At 39.1% G+C, this 21135-nt stretch overlaps 1 protein-coding gene across 2 annotated transcripts in view; it reads left to right on the forward strand.

The window, feature by feature from the left end:
- Positions 1 to 21135, forward strand: part of PIK3C2A (phosphatidylinositol-4-phosphate 3-kinase catalytic subunit type 2 alpha) — a 119107-nt gene that overhangs the window by 33124 nt on the left and 64848 nt on the right. For both annotated transcript variants that reach the window (XM_050758943.1, XM_050758942.1), the window contains exons 2-3: positions 4394 to 5523; positions 19631 to 19740. In XM_050758943.1, coding sequence (XP_050614900.1) covers positions 4459 to 5523; positions 19631 to 19740 — 1175 coding nt within the window. In that variant the 5' untranslated portion in view covers positions 4394 to 4458. The remainder of the gene's footprint in view (positions 1 to 4393; positions 5524 to 19630; positions 19741 to 21135) is intronic.

Here is a 21135-nt window from a genome sequence, read left to right on the forward strand (position 1 = left end):
GACTCCGTCTCAAAAAAAAAAAAAAAAAAAAAAAAGACTGTCCAATAGCCCTCATTCCCTCTTGTTAAAACACATGTTCAGCCAGGTGAGGTTGCTCACGCCTGTAATCCCAGCACTTTGGGAGGCTGAGGCAGGCGGATCACTTGTGGTCAGGAGTTCAAGACCAGCCTGGCCAACATGGCAAAATGCTATTAGTCTCCACTAAACTTTTTAGTCTCTACTAATAATACAAAAATTAGCCAGGTGTGGTGGCAGGCGCCTGTAATCCCAGCTACTCGGGAGGCTGAAGCAGGAGAATTGCTTGAACCCAGGAGGCAGAGGTTGCAGTGAGCCGAGACTGTGCCACTGCACTCCAGTCTGAGCAACAGAATGAGACTCTATCTAAACAAACAAACAAACAAACAAACCCCACATGTTCAGTAAATTAAGTTTTCATTCATTAAGCAAGGTACTTTTAAATGTTATGGGGAACTCCAAAAATAAACAAGTAGGCCTTTGCACTTAAGCTTATTTTAGTCTGTTGGGTGTAGACACATAGGTTCACAGATTCTGTGTTCATCAGGACATTTTTTGTTATGGCAGAAGCTTATTTTAAACTGGCTTAAGCAAAAAAGGAGACTTACTGGCTTACATAAATGAAAGGCTGGCTTTGGGCTTGGTTGGATCCAGATGCTTAATGTAATATTAGCCAGAATCTGTCTTTCTTCGTTTTATCTTAGCTCTGCTTTCCTCTGGATTGGATTCATTCTTAGGCAGTATCTCCTCAAGTGGCGACAAAGACGGCCACACCAGGGCCAGGCTTACATCTGAGTTTAGTAAGCTCAAAGAAGAGCTTTCTTTCCAAATAGTTTCAGCAGAAGTCCAGGAGTTAACTCTGATGGGCCAGATTTGGATCCTCTGGAGTGGATGGGGGTGGGGGACAAGGGTAGAGATGGCCAGTTCTATTTTAACTATGTGGGATAAAGGGAGATCAGTCTCCAAAATGGAAGCTGTAGGTTCAACAACGGGAAGCAAAGATGTTGATAGGCAAAAACAGCAAAAGGTCTACAGAAGTGAAGAAGAGAAAGCTGTGATAAAAATGTTTTGGTTAATCTAAAAAGATGAATTCTGATAAGAGCTGCTTAGGGAAAGCTAAAGAGAGGAGACAGTATTTGAACTGGGCCCTGAAGTACAAGTAGAGTTTTTCCAAGGAAGGATGTGTAAAGAAAAGATTTTCTAGGTCACTCATTGGAGAAGTATGGCATTGAAAAAAGAAAATTAAAATGGAAGCTTCTGGAATCCAAAGGGGAATGTTAAGATTTCCCCCCCCTTCAATATGGAGAAGACTTAAGCATTTTTGTGGCACAGGACCCTAAGCAAGTAAATAAGTTAACAATGCAAAGGAGGTAATCATTGATGAAGAAGTGGAGGGGAATTCAGTGGCGTTAAGGATACACATGGAGGAGGTCTCCTTAGAAAGGAAAAGAAAACCATTTGTTCCCTGAGGATAAGTTGAGGAAGGTGGTGGTGGAAGTTAAAACAGAAGTTTGTTGCTAAATAGTAAAGTGGCTTGCACTTTGTTTTCTAAAAGTAATAAGAAAAAGTTTATCAGTTATCTATTGCTATATAGCAGATCATTCCAAAATGATTCTGTAGGTTATCAATTTGACTTTAGCTCAGCTTGGTGGTTTCTTCTGCTGGTCTCACCTTTGGTCACTCATGGAATTGTGGTCATCTGGAGCGTGGATGGATGGTCTAAGATCCATGTTTGGTCTAAGATCACATGTTTGGTGGTTTGTGCTGGCTGTTAGCTGGCCCCTGTCATCCACAGTGAGCATTCACATAGCAGTGGCTGCATTTCAAGAGACAAAGAACTGAAGTAGTAAAGCCTTTTAGGACCTAGATTTGGAACTCCTATTCCCACAGTGTCACTTCCATTTCATTGGTAAAAGCCAAGTCACAAGGCCTGCTCAGCTCAAGAGAGTAAAGAAATAGAGTCCTCCTCTTTATGGGAGGAGCAACAAAATCATGGGAGTATGTGTTGAAATGGGAGGAATTTGTGCTCCTCTTGTTCCCTACTACCTAGCCTTTTATTTTGAAAATTTTCAGTCTTGGCAACCAAGTTAAAAGAATTTCAAAGTGAACACTCATATTTGTATCACCTAGATTCTACTATAAACATTTTTCTTTTTTTTTGAGACAGAGTCTCGCTCTGTCACCCAGGCTGGAGTGCAGTGGCGCGATCTCTGCTCTCTTCAAGCTTCACCCCCCCGGGTTCACACCAATCTGTCTAATCACATATTTATCCATCTATTCTGCTGTCCATTAATTCATCTTTTTAAAAAATGCATTTCAAAGTAAATTGTAAGAGCGAGGCACAGTGGATCATGCCTGTAATCCCAGCTGAGGCAGGAGGCTCGCTTGAGGCCAGGAGTTCAAGACCAGCCTGGGTAACATAGTGAGACACACCCCCCCATCTCTAAACGTCAAGAACAACAAATTGTAGACATTAGTACTTTCCTCTAAGTACTTTGTGCATATTTAACAAGAGTTCAATATTTACAGCATTTTCTTTTGATATAAAGTTTACATACAGTAAAGTGTGCATATTTTAAATATACATTGTGCCCATGCTTTGTAGTCTACCACAGAAGGGAAAATAATTATATGAAGGATTGCAAAATAATACCCCCCAAGAACATTCCAAGAACATTCTTTGAATTCCTCTTTCTTCATGACCTCCTCACTAATTTTTTTTTGTTTGTGTAGTATTACCTCAACACTTCGATTTTTGTTTGTATTATATTAGAGTTTATTTTGTTTTTTTCCTACTTCCTTGCATCACGCATATATTGAGCATATATGGTAGACGAGCACTGTGTTTGCTAGAAAGAAAGACCATAGAATGTAAACAGGAGCTCTCTTGCTTTCTAGGTATTTAAACTAGATGTATCACAAACCAGATTAGATTAATAATATGTACCATTTATTTAATGCTTATGCCCAAAGCCAATGATAAGCACTTTTATGTGTATTATTTCATTTAGTTTGTATACTAATTTAGATTGATACTTTTTTATTTAAAAAATTAGGAAAGTAAGACATACAGAAAAGTTTTCATTTGCCCAAGGTTGTATACCTTCTTTTTATTTTTTTTGAGATGGAGTCTCGCTCTGTTGCCCAGGCTGGAATGCAGTGGCGGGATCTCAGCTCACTGCAAGCTCTGCCTCCCAGGTTCATGCCATTCTCCTGCCTCAGCCTCCTGAGTAGCTGGGACTATAGGCGCCTGCCACCACGCCTGGCTAATTTTTTGTATTTTTAGTAGAGACGGGGTTTCACTGTGTTAGCCAGGGTGGTCTCGATCGGCTGACCTCGTGATCCGCCCACCTTGGCCTCCCAAAATGCTGGGATTACAGGTGTAAGCCACTGCGCCTGGCCGGTCACCTTCTTAAACTAAGGTGATGTGACTCCAGAATCCATATTTAACCCTTTCATCATATTGTTTAGAAGGAGGAAATGTGCTCTGTGTTACAGAGTAGCTAAGCAACCTTTTAGTTGGTCATACTGCTTCACAGGGTAATCTTGGTCTGAATTAAGTGTTTGTCTTAAATAGAGGAGTATAAATTTTTGTAAGCTAATCTATGACAAAGTAATCTTCTTATCTTTTCATGAATAAAAATATTTAAGGATTTTGAAAAGGAGAAATTTTGGTATTATAACTATTGATTTAACTGCAGATAATCAGAATAGAAATGTAATTAAAACTATATGACCAATTCAGCTGTAATTTAATCTTTGAGTGAAATATTACCTCAGAACTTCTAATAAGCCTTAACACTTTTGTCTTATTATTCAAATCCATGTTACATTATACATTTTTAATATTTCTGGAAGATTATTAAACCTTAATCAGTTTTGCACATAGTATTTTGATAAAATAATAGTTTCCTATTTTATTAGCTAGGTATTGGATGTTTTTATTGCTAATTGGCTTTTGAGCAATTTAACAAATAGCAAAAGATCAAAAACCATTTTGACTTGCTATTTCTGCATATCGGTAAACCCTGTCTGAACTTTTGAAAATATGTGACTAGCTCTTAAGTCATTTCATGCTAAGAATTCTGCCAGAAGTACCACTGGTGAATGGCAGCCATTGTGACTACTAAAATGAAAGTTAATTTACTGTGACAGCTTTCCAGTTGGGTCAGGAAATGGGGTTAAAGTAATGTGTATCTGAACATCTTCTGTAACCCAACAGTGTATAAGGTGTTAAGTGTTCCTTCACCCGGATTTCATCCAACTGTTTTTGTTTATTTTATAGTGTATTTTTCTAAGTGGCTTTAAGTCCTATATCATATGGGGTAGGTTGATGTTTAGAAATCTAATTGAGTGTTATGTTTATTTTTATGTATAGCTCTTGCTATTTTGGAAGCTACAAGAAAAAAATAGAGGAAGGAAGGTTTGATCTTTTTGGTGGACATGGCTCAGATATCCAGCAACAGCGGATTTAAAGAATGTCCATCTTCACATCCGGAACCAACAAGAGCAAAAGATGTGGACAAAGAAGAAGCATTACAGATGGAAGCAGAAGCTTTAGCAAAACTGCAAAAGGATAGGCAAGTGACTGACAATCAGAGAGGCTTTGAGTTGTCAAGCAGCACCAGAAAAAAAGCACAGGTTTATAATAAACAGGATTATGATCTCATGGTGTTTCCCGAATCAGATTCCCAAAAAAGAGCATTAGATATTGATGTAGAAAAGCTCACCCAAGCTGAACTTGAGAAACTATTGCTGGATGACAGTTTTGAGACTAGAAAAACACCTGTATTACCAGCTGCTCCTGTTCTGAGCCCTTCCTTTTCAGCACAGCTCTATTTTAGACCTACTATTCAGAGAGGACAGTGGCCACCTGGATTATCTGGGCCTTCCACTTATACTTTACCTTCTATTTATCCTTCTACTTACAGTAAACAGGCTGCATTCCAAAATGGCTTCAATCCAAGAATGCCCACTTTTCCATCTACAGAACCTATATATTTAAGTCTTCCGGGACAATCTCCATATTTCTCATATCCTTTGACACCTGCCACACCCTTTCATCCACAAGGAAGCTTACCTATCTATCGTCCAGTAGTCAGTCCTGACATGGCAAAACTATTTGACAAAATAGCTAGTACATCAGAATTTTTAAAAAATGGGAAAGCAAGGACTGATTTGGAGATAACAGATTCAAAAGTCAGCAGTCTACAGGTATCTCCCAAGTCTGAGGATATCAGTAAATTTGACTGGTTAGATTTGGATCCTCTAAGTAAGCCTAAGGTGGATAACGTGGAGGTATTAGACCATGAAGAAGAGAAAAATGTTTCAAGTTTGCTAGCAAAGGATCCTTGGGATGCTGTTCTTCTTGAAGAGAGATTGCCAGCAAATTGTCATCTTGAAAGAAAGGTGAATGGAAAATCCCTTTCTGTGGCAACTGTAACAAGAAGCCAGTCTTTAAATATTCGAACAACTCAGCTTGCAAAAGCCCAGGGCCATATATTTCAGGTATAGTCTTTTCTTACTAACTTTTGAAATTTAGTATAACAGAGTTCATATTTGTGTACGTAATTTGTTAAGAAAAAAAAATTTTTCATTTTGAATTTTTTCTTTGCTCTCAAGTGTGCTTTGATTGTTTGTGTGGCAAAGGATTAAATGTGATTAGGCCAATTGAAAAATTGCTTGCTATTAATATTTTTCCAGGATTGTAAATAAAAAGCCTCTAATGAAGGATCTGGCTGTCACTGAGAGGCATTTAAGATATTTTAAATTTGTCTGACCATGTCTCCTCATTACATATGATCCCTTCTTTCTCTTCCTTATTCCTTTTATTTTTTTAACGCAGGTAAGGAATTTTTATTTTTAGTCCCATTATGGAAATTCTCATGCATTTTGTTTTGTTGTTTTTAACCATGAATCAATGAATGAAAAAATAACCCCAGAGAGAGAAGAGCAACTTAAAGGACTCTCCCTTTAAACACTTTTATCGATAAAAGTGAAGAATGAAATATTACCATTGCGGATTTGTGTTTTGCTCTTCTATCTGTGTAACCTGGGAATGTTTAAGCCTCATTCTCACTTTAGTGTGAATTATATCATTCAGCTAATTAGATCAGCACCTGTCTACTATTTTGTCATTGGGAGTTAACTAGCATTTAGATGGGGAAGGAGGGATGGATTTTGCATGATTTGGATCGGTTTATGCTGAATTGTTGACTTTATTTATTATTATTTTGAGACCGAGTTTTGCTTTTGTTGCCCAGTCTGGAGTGCAGTGGTGCAATCTGGCTCACTGCAACCTCCACCTCCCAGGTTCAAGCAATTCTCCTGCCTCAGCTTCCTAAGTAGCTGGGATTACAGCATGTGTCTCTACACCGGCTGATTTTGTATTTTTAGTAGAGACAGAGTTTCTCCATGTTGATCAGGCTGGTCTCGAACTCCTGACCTTAAGTGATCAGCCCACCTCGGCCTCCCAATGTGCTGGGATTATAGGCGTGAACCACCACGCCTGGCCGAATTGTTGACTTTAAACAAAACCATTTGGATGTCTGGAAAGAAGAGAAATAGGTGTTAAGAAGGTTTAGACAGCATGATGACACGCTTGTAATCCCAGCACTTTGGAAGACTAAGGTGGGAGGATCACTTGAGCCCAGGACTTTGAGACCAGCCTGGGCAACATAATGAGAACCTGTCTCTACCACAATTATAAAAAAATTTAGCCGGGCATGATGGCATACTCCTGTGGTCCCAGCTACTTGGGAGGCTGAGGTAGGAGGATCGTGTGAGACCACGAGGTTGAGGCTGCTGTGAGCCATGATTGCACCACTGTACTCGAGCCTGGGCGACAGAGCAAGACTCTATCTCAAAAAATAGGGGTGGTGGGGGGAAGGCACTGGTCCCCCTGATCTTCCCATCCTGCAGGGTCCAGGTCACTGCTGGATTCATATTCGGATCAATTTCTAACAGGCAGATGACTTCCTAGCTGTGGGTCTCTATTTTATAGGTTTCTCATGAGAGAAACGAATTCCGTGTTTAGTGCCTGGAGTCAGGATTTGAGATGTAGTCTGGATTTAAGATGTCAACTGTTTAGAGTTGTTTGGGAAGGGCAACTCCCTTGAACCTGGAGAAAGACATTGGGGCTCTGAAAAGTTAGTCTTGCTATCAAAGGAAAGGAAGCCCCTTGTCTTGTAGGGAGCTGAGCTTAGGCTCAACCCTTGCACTGGTAGAAGGCAGAGCCCCACAATGAATGCATTGTAGCTACGATAGATTGTCTTGAAGTTAACACAGATGTTTATAAATTACCTTATATCTTAAATTCTGAATTTCCCATTGTTGAAAAGTCATTTACCTACTGAGAGAAATAGATTGTCCCAGCTGAGCTGATATTACCATTCCAGATGCATTGTAGTCATCATCTTAAGCAAGTTGAGGTTTCTGGGTAGGTGGGTTATTTACTGTCCACAGCTCCAAGACTGGGATTCGGAAAGCAAGAACTTACATGATTTTTATCTATGTTGTACGTATTCAAACTGAACTCTTTATTATTATTTTTTACCAATATGTTGCCAAAGCCAAAGGACTCTTCTACATTTTTTTTTAATCACTGAGACAGAAAGCTCACAAGAATCCTGTGAGGCCAGAGTATGACCCATCCCTATTTTACAGTTGAGGAAATTGAGATGTAAATAAGTTAAAAGGAATTATTGTTAATATTTTGGTGTAATAATGATATTGCAATTAATTAAATGAATCATATTTAGAGATATATACTGTAGAATTTAAAATGTAATAAAATCAAGTGAGGTGTTGGGGTTTAGAGGGCTTATAGATGAAACAAGATTGGCTATATGTTGATAATTGCTGAAGCCAATGATGGATACCTGGGTGTCTATTATTCTACTTTGTGTATATTTGAAAATTTCCATGATAACAAGTTGGACTGACATTCAAACCCATCTGACTCTAAAAGCCCTCCCCAGCTTTTTTTTTTTTTTTTTTTACTTTTTTGAGACAGAGTTTCTCCTTGTTGCCCAGGCTGGAGTGCAATGGCGTGATCTCAGCTCACTGCAACCTCCGCCGCTGGGTTCAAGTGATACTCCTGCCTCAGCCTCCCAGGTAGCTGGGATTATAGGCATGTACCACCACGACCGGCTAATTTTTTATTTTTAGTAGAGATGGGGTTTCTCCATGCTGGTCAGACTGGTCTCAAACTCCTGACCTCAGGTGATCTGTCTGCCTCAGCCTTCCAACGTGCTGGGGTTATAGTCATGAGCCACTGCGCCCGGCCAGCCCTCCCTTTTTCAAACTCCGGTGATACAACATGCTATTTTGGAAGGAGTAAGTTCCCTGTCATAGGAGATATTCAAATATGGTTCAAATGGCTTCCCAAATTTAGTTATATGTCACCGTATCCTACAGAGTTTAGGCCTACTCAGTCCTGATTTGGAGGAAGGGGTGCCAAAGGACAGTATGAAATTTCAGGGGGAAGATAACCAGTTTTTGCAAAACTTTCCCTAAGTGATTCTAATGCAGCAAATGTGTTACTCCCTTGGGAGTAACTGCATTTGGGACCTCTTGACTAGATGACTTTAAAGTTTCTTCATACTTTAGGAGCCTACAAGGTTGGGAAAACGACAAGACAAATAGCAAAGTGTAAAAATAGAGTTTCTTTTCAGCTCAAAACCCAAAGCATAGGTTGCTAATGCTTTCATTGCAAAACTCAACTTCCTGCCCCTGCTTGACCTTTTTAGTTTAGATTGGTCACTTCTAGTTCAACACATGTGTTCTCCACCCTTTCCTTTGGTGGGACAGGGGTGTGACACCCATGTAAGTCTCCCTACATTTATTTTTTCCTATGTATTAAAATATTTGTCACAGTACCATCTTGATATTTTCCTTATTTGGGGTGCTTTCAGAAAGTATCTTGGAGGAATAATGAGGATGGGTAGTTTCCTAAAGATAGGAAGAAGTTTGCCCAGCAAGATCTGGGTAATCAGGTCACATGGTTGTTACAGAGAGCTGCTAGTTGCTCAAATTCTAGGAATTAATTAACTAGGCTGCCAGCCAGGATTAGTTTTAGCAGAAACACATTCCTAGATCTTAGTTAAAAAGTATAGGGGAAGGATTAAAGTAGTAAGCAAATGAATTATGAGAGATATGAGCCAGAAACTGGGTAAGCAATAATATGACTTGATCAGGGGATCAATCAGAGATTGGAGCTAGATTACTACAGTGTAACATGTCAACAGCTTTACTGATAGCGTGCTATCAGAACTGACGTGGCTTAGGGTACTTGCCAGTCTTAGGGGAGTCTAATTGCAGCATGGCTGAGGAAGTGTTCATCATCCCATTATACTCTAATTAAACCCCATCTAATAATTTTGTTTGAGTATATCCTAAGAGGGGCCACCAGTGAGGAAACTGAAGTGTGTCTTTTTTTTTTTTTTTTTTAAGACAGGGTCTCACACTGTTTCACCCAGGGTGGAATGCAGCAGTGTGATCACGGCTCACTGTAAGCTATACCTCCCAGGCTCAAGTGATTCTTCTAATGCAGCCTCCTGAGTAGCTGGGACTACAGGTACATGCCACCACACCCGGCTAATTTTTTTAGTTTTTGTGAAGGTGAGGTCTCCCTATGGTGTAAGCCATTGTGCCCAGCCTAGAGTATGTCTTGAAAAGAGAAGACTACAGTTTTCAGGATCTAGAACTTATGCCATTTAAGGAACTGTTGGAGGTATTTTGTCTGAAGAAGAGAGTATTAATTGGAGTTAAATCACTGAATCTGAGTTTCTTTATCTATGAAATAAAGTTGGCTAGACTAGATCCCTTTCAGAAATAATAGTTGAAATTTGGGAAGTTGCTATGTGGAAGAGGAAGTGGACTTTTTTTTTTTTTTTTTTAAAGGTTTTGTATTTTGGACATACATTTTCAAACCAATTCAGAAAGTAGAATACCTGAAAGTAATGGTGCTCTTATAAAACAGGATGAAATATTGATATACTAATTTTTTCAGTATGTTAAATATATTAAGTATACTACTTTGTGTTACACTAGATGACAATCTGTGCTAGATTTTAATAGAAACAACTGGTAGAAGGGTAGGTGTGGTGGCTCATGTCTGTAAACCCAGTGCTTTGGGAGGCCAGGTGGGAGGATTGCTTGAGGCCAAGAATTTGAGACCAACTTGAGGAATGTAGGGAGACCCGTGTCTATGGGAAAAAAAAAAAAATAGCTGTGTGTGGTGACGCACGCTGGGACTACAGCTGTTCTGTAGTCCCAGCTACTCAAGAGGCTGCGGTAGGAGGAGCTCAAGCCCAGGAGTTTGAGGCTGCAGTGAGCTATGATAATAAAGCCCTTGTACTCAGCCAAGGCTATAGAATGAGACCCTGTCTCTAAAAAACAAAGAGAAATAACTGGTAGTAAGGGCTGAAAGTTAAAATACATTACATAGAAAAACTTAAACAAGTCCTATTTGTTTGTTTGTTTTGTTTGTTTGTTTGAAATAGGATCTCGCTCTGTCACCCAGGCTCTGGAGTGCAGTGCCACTATCTCGGTGCACTGCAACCCCCACCTCCCAGGTTCAAGTGATTCTCCTGGCTCAGCTTACCAAGTAACTGGGACTACAGGTGCATGCCACCACGCCCGGCTAATTTTTGCATTTTTAGTAGAGTTGGGGGGTCACACGATGTTGATTAGGCTGGTCTCGAACTCCTGACCTCAAGCGATCCACCCACCTCAGTCCCCCAAAGTGCTGGGATTATAGGCGTGGCCACCGTGCCTGGCCAAACAAGTCCTATTTGTTTATATATTTTTTTCTGTGAATTGAGAATTCAGTTTAGTAGCTTAATTTTAAAATCCATTGTCCTAAAAAGTAGAACAAGAACCAATGGGGAAGAAAATTCAGGGAGACAGGTTTCATGGTTAAATATCTACAAAGGAACTTAGAAAGAGACATTTCATGATGGTTGCTCTCAGGTTGTGTTAAGAGAAAAACTTTAGACATATTTAACATAGTTTAATTCAGCAAAGAAGAGGTCACAATCGGGCAGCCCCTGAACTAGAATGGGTTCAAGGAGACTCCAGTGCAGCCATGTGGTGGAAGATTTGTGGTCAGAAAAGGAAAGTGATATACAGAAAATGGAAATGAGGTACAGAAACAGCTGAATTGGTTATGGCCTGACGTTTGCCTTATTTGAACATGTTTTGAACCGTTGGCCACCCTTGATTGGCTGAAACTTGGTGATTGGCACAAGAGTAGGTTACAGTTTGTTTACATGTCCAGCTAGGTTACAGTTCACTATGCATGGAGAAATTGTTAGGCTGAACTTAAAATGTGTTAGGAGGCAGGTTTAGGCTAAATATAACAGTTGTAAACACAATTATTTGATGACTTAGAGGCTTGGCATGCACCTGTTATAAATGCTACAGATAGGATTTTTTTTTTTTTTTTAAAGACGGAGTCTCGCTCTGTCACCCAGGCTGGAGTGCAGTGACGCAATCTTGGCTCAGTGCAACCTCCACGTCTCGGGTTCAAGCAGTTCACCTCTCTCAACCTCCCTGCCAAGTAGCTGGGATTACAGGTGCCTGCCACCACGCCCGGCAAATTTTCGTATTTTTAGTAGAGATGGGGTTTCACCTTTATTGGTCAGGCTGGTCTTGAACTCGTGACCTCAGGTGATCCACCCACCTCAGCCTCCCAAAGTGCTGGGATGACAGGTGTGAACCACTGCACCCGGCCCAGAATGGATTTTTGTATAAAAAAGTTCTAAGCCTTCTTGTTAGTGCTAAGATTTCATTTTGTTTGTGTACAGGAAGATGAAGTTTGGTTTGATGTAGACCAAAATAGGGAGATAAACTGAACACTGGTAATAGGCTGACTTTGGAAATCCATGGCACAATTCATTGACACGGAGCTTTTAATTTTTCACACACCATTCATCTCTACAAACTTTTTCCTCATATTTTTTATTGGAAAATAATTTGCAATGCCTATTCTTTATAATTACTTCACATGCTTAAGTGTTCATTTCCTGTAAGAATTTTATGCTTTGTAGTGAAAACTCAACACAGAGGGTATTTTTCTTCTCACTCAGCAAGCTTACTTCCTGTTTCCATCTAGTGTCCTTTGTTTTATTAATAATACTCTAAATACTTTAGTTCCAATTTTTTTGTGACCAAAACCAGTAAAAGACATAATACTTAAAACTGTGTCTTCTGGCAATTTAAGTTTAAATCAGGCTTTTAGTTAATAGCTATGAATTTAAATACCTTGAGCAGATTTCAAAGAATTTTAGTAATGGATTGAATTATTTTCATAGAATTGGCTTTGCAAAGTTCTGTGGTTGTAAACTCTTTCTAAAAGTTAATTGTATTAACATTATAAACATTTCCCCGTTGGCAAAGCATCTATGATTAATTTTAAAGAAGAGGGAAGGTTAAACGACATGTGATTTTCATGGTCTGGCTGAGTGTATTTGAACAATACAGATAAGTTTCTTTGAGGGGAGAAAAAGTCCAAATAAGGATGTAACCAACTTTCTTCTGAAAAGTAACATGTATTTAATGTTTAAAGTGTATTTATTGAAAACTTGGTGGTGTATTCCATATAATTTCTGGGTAATAATGACATGAACCTTGAACTTGTATAGGTATAAATCTTCCCCATATTCTTGTAACTACTTTACAGAGTATTTATTGATAAATTTTTGTGAATTGTTTTAAACCTCCACCACTTTCCTTAAACCTCCAGACTTACTCTGCCAATTCTCTACCTTTTTTTTCTTTTAAATCGAGGTCAGGGCCATCCATGTGTGAACTGCTCACTTCACATTTCTCTCATCTTTTTGGTTTGAAAAGAAGAGATGTTCCTTCCCTTTTCCAAAACTTAACTCTTTTTCTTGTTCCTGTTTGTTCCTATCTTCCCCAAAGTTATTACTGTTTGTTTGTTTGTTTTTGTTGTTTTGTTTTGTTAAGGCAGAGTCTTGCTCTGTCATCCAGGCTAGAGTGCAGTGACACAACCTGGTCTCACTGCAACCTCTGTCTCCTGGGCTCAAGCCATCCTCCTGCCTCAGCCTCCTGAGTAGCTGGGACTACAGGGGCATGCCATCCTACCTAGCTAAGTTTTGTATATTGTGTAGAGATGGGTTTCACTATGTTGCCTAGGCTGGTCTCCATCTCCTGGACTAGAGCTATCCACCTGCCTCCCAAAGTGCTAGGATTACAGATAGGAGCTACCACACCTGTCCTTAAAGTAATTACTCTTTAAAAAGGAATTTGTACTCACTGCCTTTCCAGTCTCTTGCTCTCCTCCTCTTATTCTCATTATGTTATAGAATTGCCAATCCCTTGACCATATTCACCATTTAGCCCTTTTTGCTTATTTAAAAAAAATTTACTACATCCTTTTCTTGAAACTTCTGTTGCCCTGGGTAAATCTACTTCCTATTTTTCTTCCTGTGATTTTTTTTTTTTTTTTTTTTTTTAGACGGAGTCTCACTCTGTCGCTCAGGCTGGAGTGCAGTGGCTGGATCTCAGCTCACTGCAAGCTCCGCCTCCCGGGTTTACGCCATTCTCCTGCCTCAGCCTCCCGAGTAGCTGGGACTACAGGCGCCCGCCACCTTGCCCGGCTAGTTTTTTGTAGTTTTTTAGTAGAGACGGGGTTTCACCATGTTAGCCAGGATGGTCTCGATCTCCTGACCTCGTGATCCGCCCGTCTCGGCCTCCCAAAGTGCTGGGATTACAGGCTTGAGCCACTGCGCCCGGCCCTTCCTGTGATTTTTGACTCCTTTTTCTTTGTCTAGCCTTTAAACATAGGCATTCCTCCAAAGGTTTTGTTCTTGGTTGTCTTTAATAATGCTTTACTTGTTTTCCCTTGGTCAGTGCTTTATTCTTGAGGCTCCAATGTACTTAGATTGAAAGCTACTGATCTAGACCCTTATAGTAATGTGACTCCTTGGCTGTCTATGATGGAGATGCTGTGATGGTTAATTTTATGTTTCAGCTTGACTAGGCCGTGGGGGGTGTCCAGATATCTGATCAGACATTATTCTGGGTATGTCTGTGAGTGTGTTTTTGGGTCAGATTAATGTTTGAATTGGTCAGCTGGATAAAGCAAATTCCCTGCTTAATGTGAGTGAGCCTCATCCGATTAGTTGAAGAATGACCCTCCCAAAAGTAAAGGGGAAAGTCCTCCTGCCTGACTGCCTTCAAGCTGGAACATCGATTTTTTTCCTGCCTTTGGACTAAAATGGAAGCATTGGCCCTTCCTGGGTTTTGCAACTACACCATTGCTCTCCTTTGTCTCCAGCTTGCCAGCTGCAGATCTGGAGACTTGTCAGCTCATAATTGCATAAGCCTTTCCATATATATGAAAATAAAGAGATGTCCCAGTTCTGTGCCTCACAGATACGGGCCCTTATGTCTCCCTTAGCTTCCCAGAGAGACTGTTTCCTCTTAATGGAGCTTGACCCAAAGACTGCTGACTGAGAATTTGCTCTCTCAGTGATCCTGATGGATGCTGACAGCAGTTAACAGAGAGAGAGAGACAGTTCCCTGTAAAAAATTACAGAAATTGGATGATCCCTAAATCTTTGTCTCTAGCTCTGGAATAGAATATTTCTGGAGTAGAACATTTCTAGACGATGACCTATCATCTACATGGGTTTTCTAAAACAACATATTTACTAGAGAACTTTGTATCTTCCCGTGCAAACTTCTTTCTTTGTTCCATGTATTGGCTAATGCATTGGCAGTGTTTTCTTATTGATTATCATATATCTCTTTCATTTATTAAAAAGTGTGTATGGTTATGCAATGTGAGGACTGCACACATTAATCATTTGTAGACTTCACCATTAAAGAACTTGAGCTAGAAAGGGGAGACAAGATGTGAATGTGTGTAAATGCAGTACAAAATAGAAAGTCTTGAGTGCCACAGAAGAAAAGTCTGTGCAAGATCAATGGAGAAAAGAGATGATTTGATGCTTTGGTTTGTTTGTGTGGAGTTTGGAGGTGGGGTGGGAGTATGGGTTAAGGGAATATGTGTAAAATATATGTATTTTTTATTCCAGAGAGAGCAGAGGGAAAAATCCAAAACTGTTAATGTTAATGTTTGAGGTGAAATATTGGCAGCCTAGCTATTTTTTACCCTTTACAGACAAAACATTTGAGTTAACTTTCCGGATTCTATTATTACCTTGATATGTGACTAGATAATTATTATATTTAGTTTTTGTTAATTCAAACTCATAACTTGAATAAAAGGAAGGACCTAATTCATGAGAGACACAGCAAAAAATACAACAATTATTATTTTTTTTAAATCTTAAAATGCCACCTAAGGAGATTCAGAATCTGTTTTTAAAATAAGTAAAACATGAAGAACAGTTCTTCAGGGAAAGATGATTCTTAGGTGCAGCAAAGCTTTAGGTTTTCCCAGCACTGCTCCCGCAAAGGTCACAATGTTGTTTTTCACATTGTGTTTCTAGGGATTTTTAAGGATATTCTTTTGAGAGACAGATTAGCATGGTGATTAAGCATGTGACATTGAAGCCAGACTGCCTGGGTTGAAATTCACACTCTGCCTGTATTATCTGTATGACCTTGTGAGTTAATTAACTTATCTGTGCCTCATTTTTTTCATAAAATGGGAGTAATAATAGTTCCCACCTAATAGAGCTTTTTTTGATAAATAAGTTTATAAATGAATGAGTGCCCCTAGATATATTTATATTATATATAAAGTATATATTATATATACATACGTATTTTATATATATATAGTGTGTGTGTGTGTGTGTGTGTGTGTATATATATATATATATTTTTTTTTGAGATGGAGTCTCGGTTTTGTTGCCCAGGCTGGAGTGCAATGGCGCGATCTCAGCTCACCGTAGCCTCTGCCTCCTGGGTTCAAGCGATTCTCCTGCCTCTGCCTCCCAAGTAGCTGGGATTACAGGCATGTGCCACCAGGCCTGGCTTATTTTGCATTTTTAGTAGAGACAGGCTTTCTCCATGTGCGTCAGGCTGGTCTGGAACTCCTAACCTCAGGTGATCTGTCCGCCTCAGCCTCCCAAAATTCTGGGCTTACAGGCATGAGCCACCGCTCCTGGCCCAAATGTATATATTTAAAAATATAAATTAAATATTTAAAAATATATATTTTTTAATTTTTTAGTTTTAGATTTTTTTGTTTGTTTGGTTTTTTTTTTCTTTTTTTTTTTTTTTTGAGACAGGGTCTCATTCTGCCACCCAGGCTGGAGTACAGAATGCAGTCATGGCTTACTGCAGCCTCAAACTCCAGGATTCAAGTGATTTTCCCACTTCAGCCTCCCTAGTAGCTGGGACTAAAGGCACATGCCACCACACCCAGCTATTTTTTGAAGAAACTTTTATAGAGACAGGGTCTCACTATGATGCCCAGGCTGGTCAAGGACCTGTGCTCAAGTGATCCTCCTGCCTTGGCTTCCCAAAGTGCTGGGATTATAGGTGTGAACCATTGTGCCCAGCCTAGAAAAGGCTGATTTTATAGAATCAAATACTAATGAAAATGACTGCTACTCTTTTCGGAAGGTTATTGAAGGAACTACATATTGTCTTATATTTTTAAATGTTTTATGATTTCTATGATAGATTCATTGGTTATATGTAAGTGAATTTTAACTTGTTTTGGGGGGAGCAAAAGTTCACATTGAACTAATGACTGAATGCTTCTAAACTGGATACAAAAATACAAAATTCAACAAAATGCTATTTGTGTTCTCAAGGAGCTTTCACATTAGGACAAATATAAAACAGGATTTAATAATACGATGTTTGGTTCAGACTAAGTACTTAGAAGTATGGGGGGAAGAATTCCTTCATACTGAGTAATCATGAAGGGCATTGCCGATGAAGTTGCATTCAGTTGGACCTTTAAAAATTAATAGATTTTTGACGAATGTGGTGAAGGAAGTTTAAGAGGAAGGTGAAGGGAAAGGTCCAGAGGCAAGATAGCTTGATTTGTGTTTTATAGGAACAGGATATGATTCAAGCTAACTGGAACATAGAAATCTTTAGGGAAGTTCTGGGAAATAAGATTGGATTAGATTGTGGCAGATTTGGAGTGTGAAACCAGAGGATTTGCTAGGAAATATCAAATCCCATTCTTTAGAGTAATATAGTCTCTCATAGTGGTTGCTTCTGTAATACAAACTGATTGATGTGTGATAGGTAGCTATGAGACTGATGTCAGTATAATGGGGAAATAGCATTAGTTCAGACGTAATCTTTCCCAGCATATTAAATTTTTGAAATAATCAGAAACAAACTTCTCACAACCTAAAAGAAAGCTTTAGCACTATGAAGATATAAGGAAAACACTGAGAATTCTGCAGAAGTGTCCTCTTATTAGTGAAAATGAGTGGCTTCAGGAACAGTTTCACATTCCACAGTATTAATCTGTCAGCTGTAACAATGTTTGCAGACCAAGAAGCTGCAAAAACATTTCTCTTTGAATTTTTTTTTTTGAGACAGAGAGTCTCACTTTGTCACCCAGGCTGGAGTGCAGTGGCGCGATCTCGGCTCACTGCAACCTCTGCCTCCCAGGTTCAATCAGTTCTCCCGCTTCAGCCTCCTGAGTAGTTTGAATTACAAGTGCCTGCCACCACGCCTGGCTAATTTTTTTTTTTTTTTTTTTTTTTGAGACGGAGTCTCGCTCTGTCGCCCAGGCTGGAGTGCAGTGGCGCGATCTCGGCTCACTGCAAGCTCCGCCTCCCGGGTTCACGCCATTCTCCTGCCTCAGCCTCCCGAGTAGCTGGGACTACAGGCGCCCACAACCGCGCCCGGCTAATTTTTTGTATTTTTAGTAGAGACGGGGTTTCACCGTGGTCTCGATCTCCTGACCTTGTGATCCGCCCGCCTCGGCCTCCCAAAGTGCTGGGATTACAGGCGTGAGCCACCGCACCCGGCACAATTTTTGTATTTTTAGTAGAGACAAGGTTTCACCATGTTGGCCAGGCTGGTCTTGAACTCCTGACCTCAGGTGATCCACATGCCTCGGCCTCCCACAGTGGTACTGTGCTTTTAACTTCATTGCAATTATTGTTGACTAGAAGCATATGTCCTGAAGAATTCATATCTCAAATGAGGAAACAAGAGCCCCAGAGTTTTAGGCTTCAAAGGATGTAATGCTAGATGCAAATGGGAGCAGACATTTAACTGAGCAGACATTTAACTTGTTTTTATAAGAACCTGTTATTGTTTGATATTGTCTGATATAAAAAAATTATTTTTATTTTTAGAGAGATGGAGTTTCACTGTATTGCTTGCACTGGCTTCAAACTTCTGGACGCAACTGACCCTCTTAATTTAGCCTCCTGGGTACCTGGGACTGCAAGTGTGCAATACCACACCTGGCTACATTGATATTCAGTAGTCCACCTTAACTCTCTTTTCCCCAGGAGACTTGTTACTTTTTAGTTGTGCTTTTGTAGAACTCGAAGTATTTATTTTTTTTCTCCAAGTGTGTATATCACATTCTAGCAGAAAGGGCTCTGACATGTTTTAAAGGAAGGAAACTCATAAAGGAATTGTTGACCTAAATTTTCAGTTTAATTTTCTCACACAGAATCATCTTGTGTGCTGAGGCAGGCAGATTGCTTGCTTGAGCCCAGGAGATTGAGATCATCCTGGGCAACATGGTAAAACCCCGACTCTACAAAAAATACAAAAATTAGCCAGGTGGGGTGGCCTATGCCTGTAGTCCCAGCTATTTGGGAGGCTGAGGTGGATCACATGACCTCAGGAGGTCAAAGCTGCAGTGAGCCATTGTTGAGCAACTGCACTGTAGCCTTGGCGACACAATGAGTCCTTGTCTCAAAAAAAAAAAGAAGAATCTTTTTGTGTGCCATAGTCACTGAAAAGTGTTATAGCTCTTGAAATGTATGCACTTTGTTCTCACTGAATTTTGAATTGAGAATGTTCCAATTCTAATTTTAAAGAGAATTTATATTTGAAATTTGCCCCAAATCAAGTGTTTTTATGTAGTGTCAAAACACTCTAAATGGACTCTGCTGTTGGGCTATGCTTGGGTGGTGAATTGATCTCCCTGAAAGCTGTAAACAGTTTTTGACCAGACGTAAACTTAACTTTTGAGGAATTGTGAGGATGTTTGTATAAGTTTATTAACCTAGAAAATGCCCATTCTCTTACATAAAAAACCGTCTTCTTTCTTGGAATTTGGGGCCTAGTTGAATATATAGAATTTCTGACTGATTAGAAGAGTCGTAAATGGGCTTGATCTCTTCATTTGCTTAAAACAGAGAGTCCTTTAATTTCATTTAGTTGTAAAATTTCTAAAGTGTCTATTTTAGGAATATTTGGAATGGAAAGGTCTTTATCTTTCCATTCTTACTCTAGTACATCCTGTTTCTACTACTGATCAAGTAAAACCAATGAACTAAAATCAGGCTTAGTTGACATTACTTTTACAAAGATAGAAATATATAATTTAAAAATTTGTTATTGATATGATTTACTTCCATAGCTTTGTACATATTTTCCTAAAAATGTGTTTGTGCTGTGCTGCTATGTAGCATTTTGTGGATCTTCCACTGTTAAGATAAAAACACTCTTTTAGTTACAGAAAGACCCAAATGGGACCAGTAATTTGCCAACTGGAAGTTCTCTTCTTCAAGAAGTTGAAGTACAGAATGAGGAGATGGCAGCTTTTTGTCGATCCATTACAAAGTAAGGAATTTTTCTTTATAAATGTTCGTTTGAAAAATTGAGTTGAAAACCAGTTTAGTGCTTATAATGATAAAATTTTAAAAATTTTAATTATTTTCTTCTTGTGGCTAAAATTTCAAGTCAGAGTTAATTGGCATGTTACCACAAACTACAGTTGAACTTATGTCTTCACCTGTTAGATTTCTTAATATTTGGAAGAAAAAGTTGAGGTCAGACAGTAGACTTCTGATACTATAATAACCAGTAAAAAGTATGACTTACCTGTAAATTTCAGTACACTTAAAAAATACCTACTTTTGTCTTAGACTTAATTTTGCTGTAAACTTTCTAGCATTCAAAATACTGTCTTACACATTTAAGAGATGATATTATAACAGGCAAGTTTAGAAGAGCAAATATATTTCTGAAGTTTAGAGAAACACATTTATAGAATGTTCTCTCAATCTTAAATGTGTCTGATATTCATTGTAGGTGAGGAAACTGAGACTCAGAGAAGTATCCTAACAAAGTTTACTTGGCTAGTCAGTAATATCAATAATAGAACCAAGTCTCTTTTGCTTCTGGTTAAGCATGTTTTCTTCCCATTATATCACTATATTAGTCATGACTTCTGTTACAAGTGCTAAAACCCATCTTGAACTTAAAAAGGGTCATGTTCACAACCCAAATAGCAGATAGAGGAAGGATGGGGCAGAGTTCATTAATAGCAAGATTCAGGAATTCATTACTATAAATCATCCCTCCTTCCTTCGATTCTCCTTGTCCACTCCCTTTCCTTTCCTTCTCCTTCCTCACTTTTCTTCCTCTGCCTTTCCTCCATGCAATTGAATGGTCTCAGTAGCAGAGAAGAAAAAGGAGTCCCCTTAGCGCTAGCCAGATAGGAAAATCCCACAGGAGGAAAGAGTGGAACAACAATCCTTGTGGCCAAGAGGATGAGAGATCTGTTATCTAAAAAAGGGAAGTAGATCACCAATGAGAGATTTTTTTCTGAATCCAGCATTGTCTTCAGTGTGGTCTGCTTTAAGCATAGCAGGATTTGGGGTTCCCAGAACATTTTTGAATATGTACATTATTTTAATGTTAAAGAACTTAATATTTAATGAGATTTTCTGGACGATTGGTGATATTTTATTAAAACTTTGTCTTCCTTTATGTTACCTTTTAACCAGCATTTCTTTTCTTCAGAATACCTTAGGAAAAAAAATATTATCAGTAGAGTCACTTTTTCTTGGCAAAGGTTACTCTCCCCAAACAGGCCTTGTATTTTTCTGTTAGGCCATGTTAAGTAACTACTACATTTAAGCTTTGCAAGTTGAGAAGTTAGGTAGCTGAGACCTACCTTTTTTCTCCCATTTGAATCATAGAGCTATTTATACAAACTCTGCCACTAATTGA

The sequence above is a fragment of the Macaca thibetana genome, chromosome 14, assembly GCF_024542745.1.
Source record: "Macaca thibetana thibetana isolate TM-01 chromosome 14, ASM2454274v1, whole genome shotgun sequence".
In the NCBI taxonomy this organism is placed as follows: Eukaryota; Metazoa; Chordata; class Mammalia; order Primates; family Cercopithecidae; genus Macaca; species Macaca thibetana.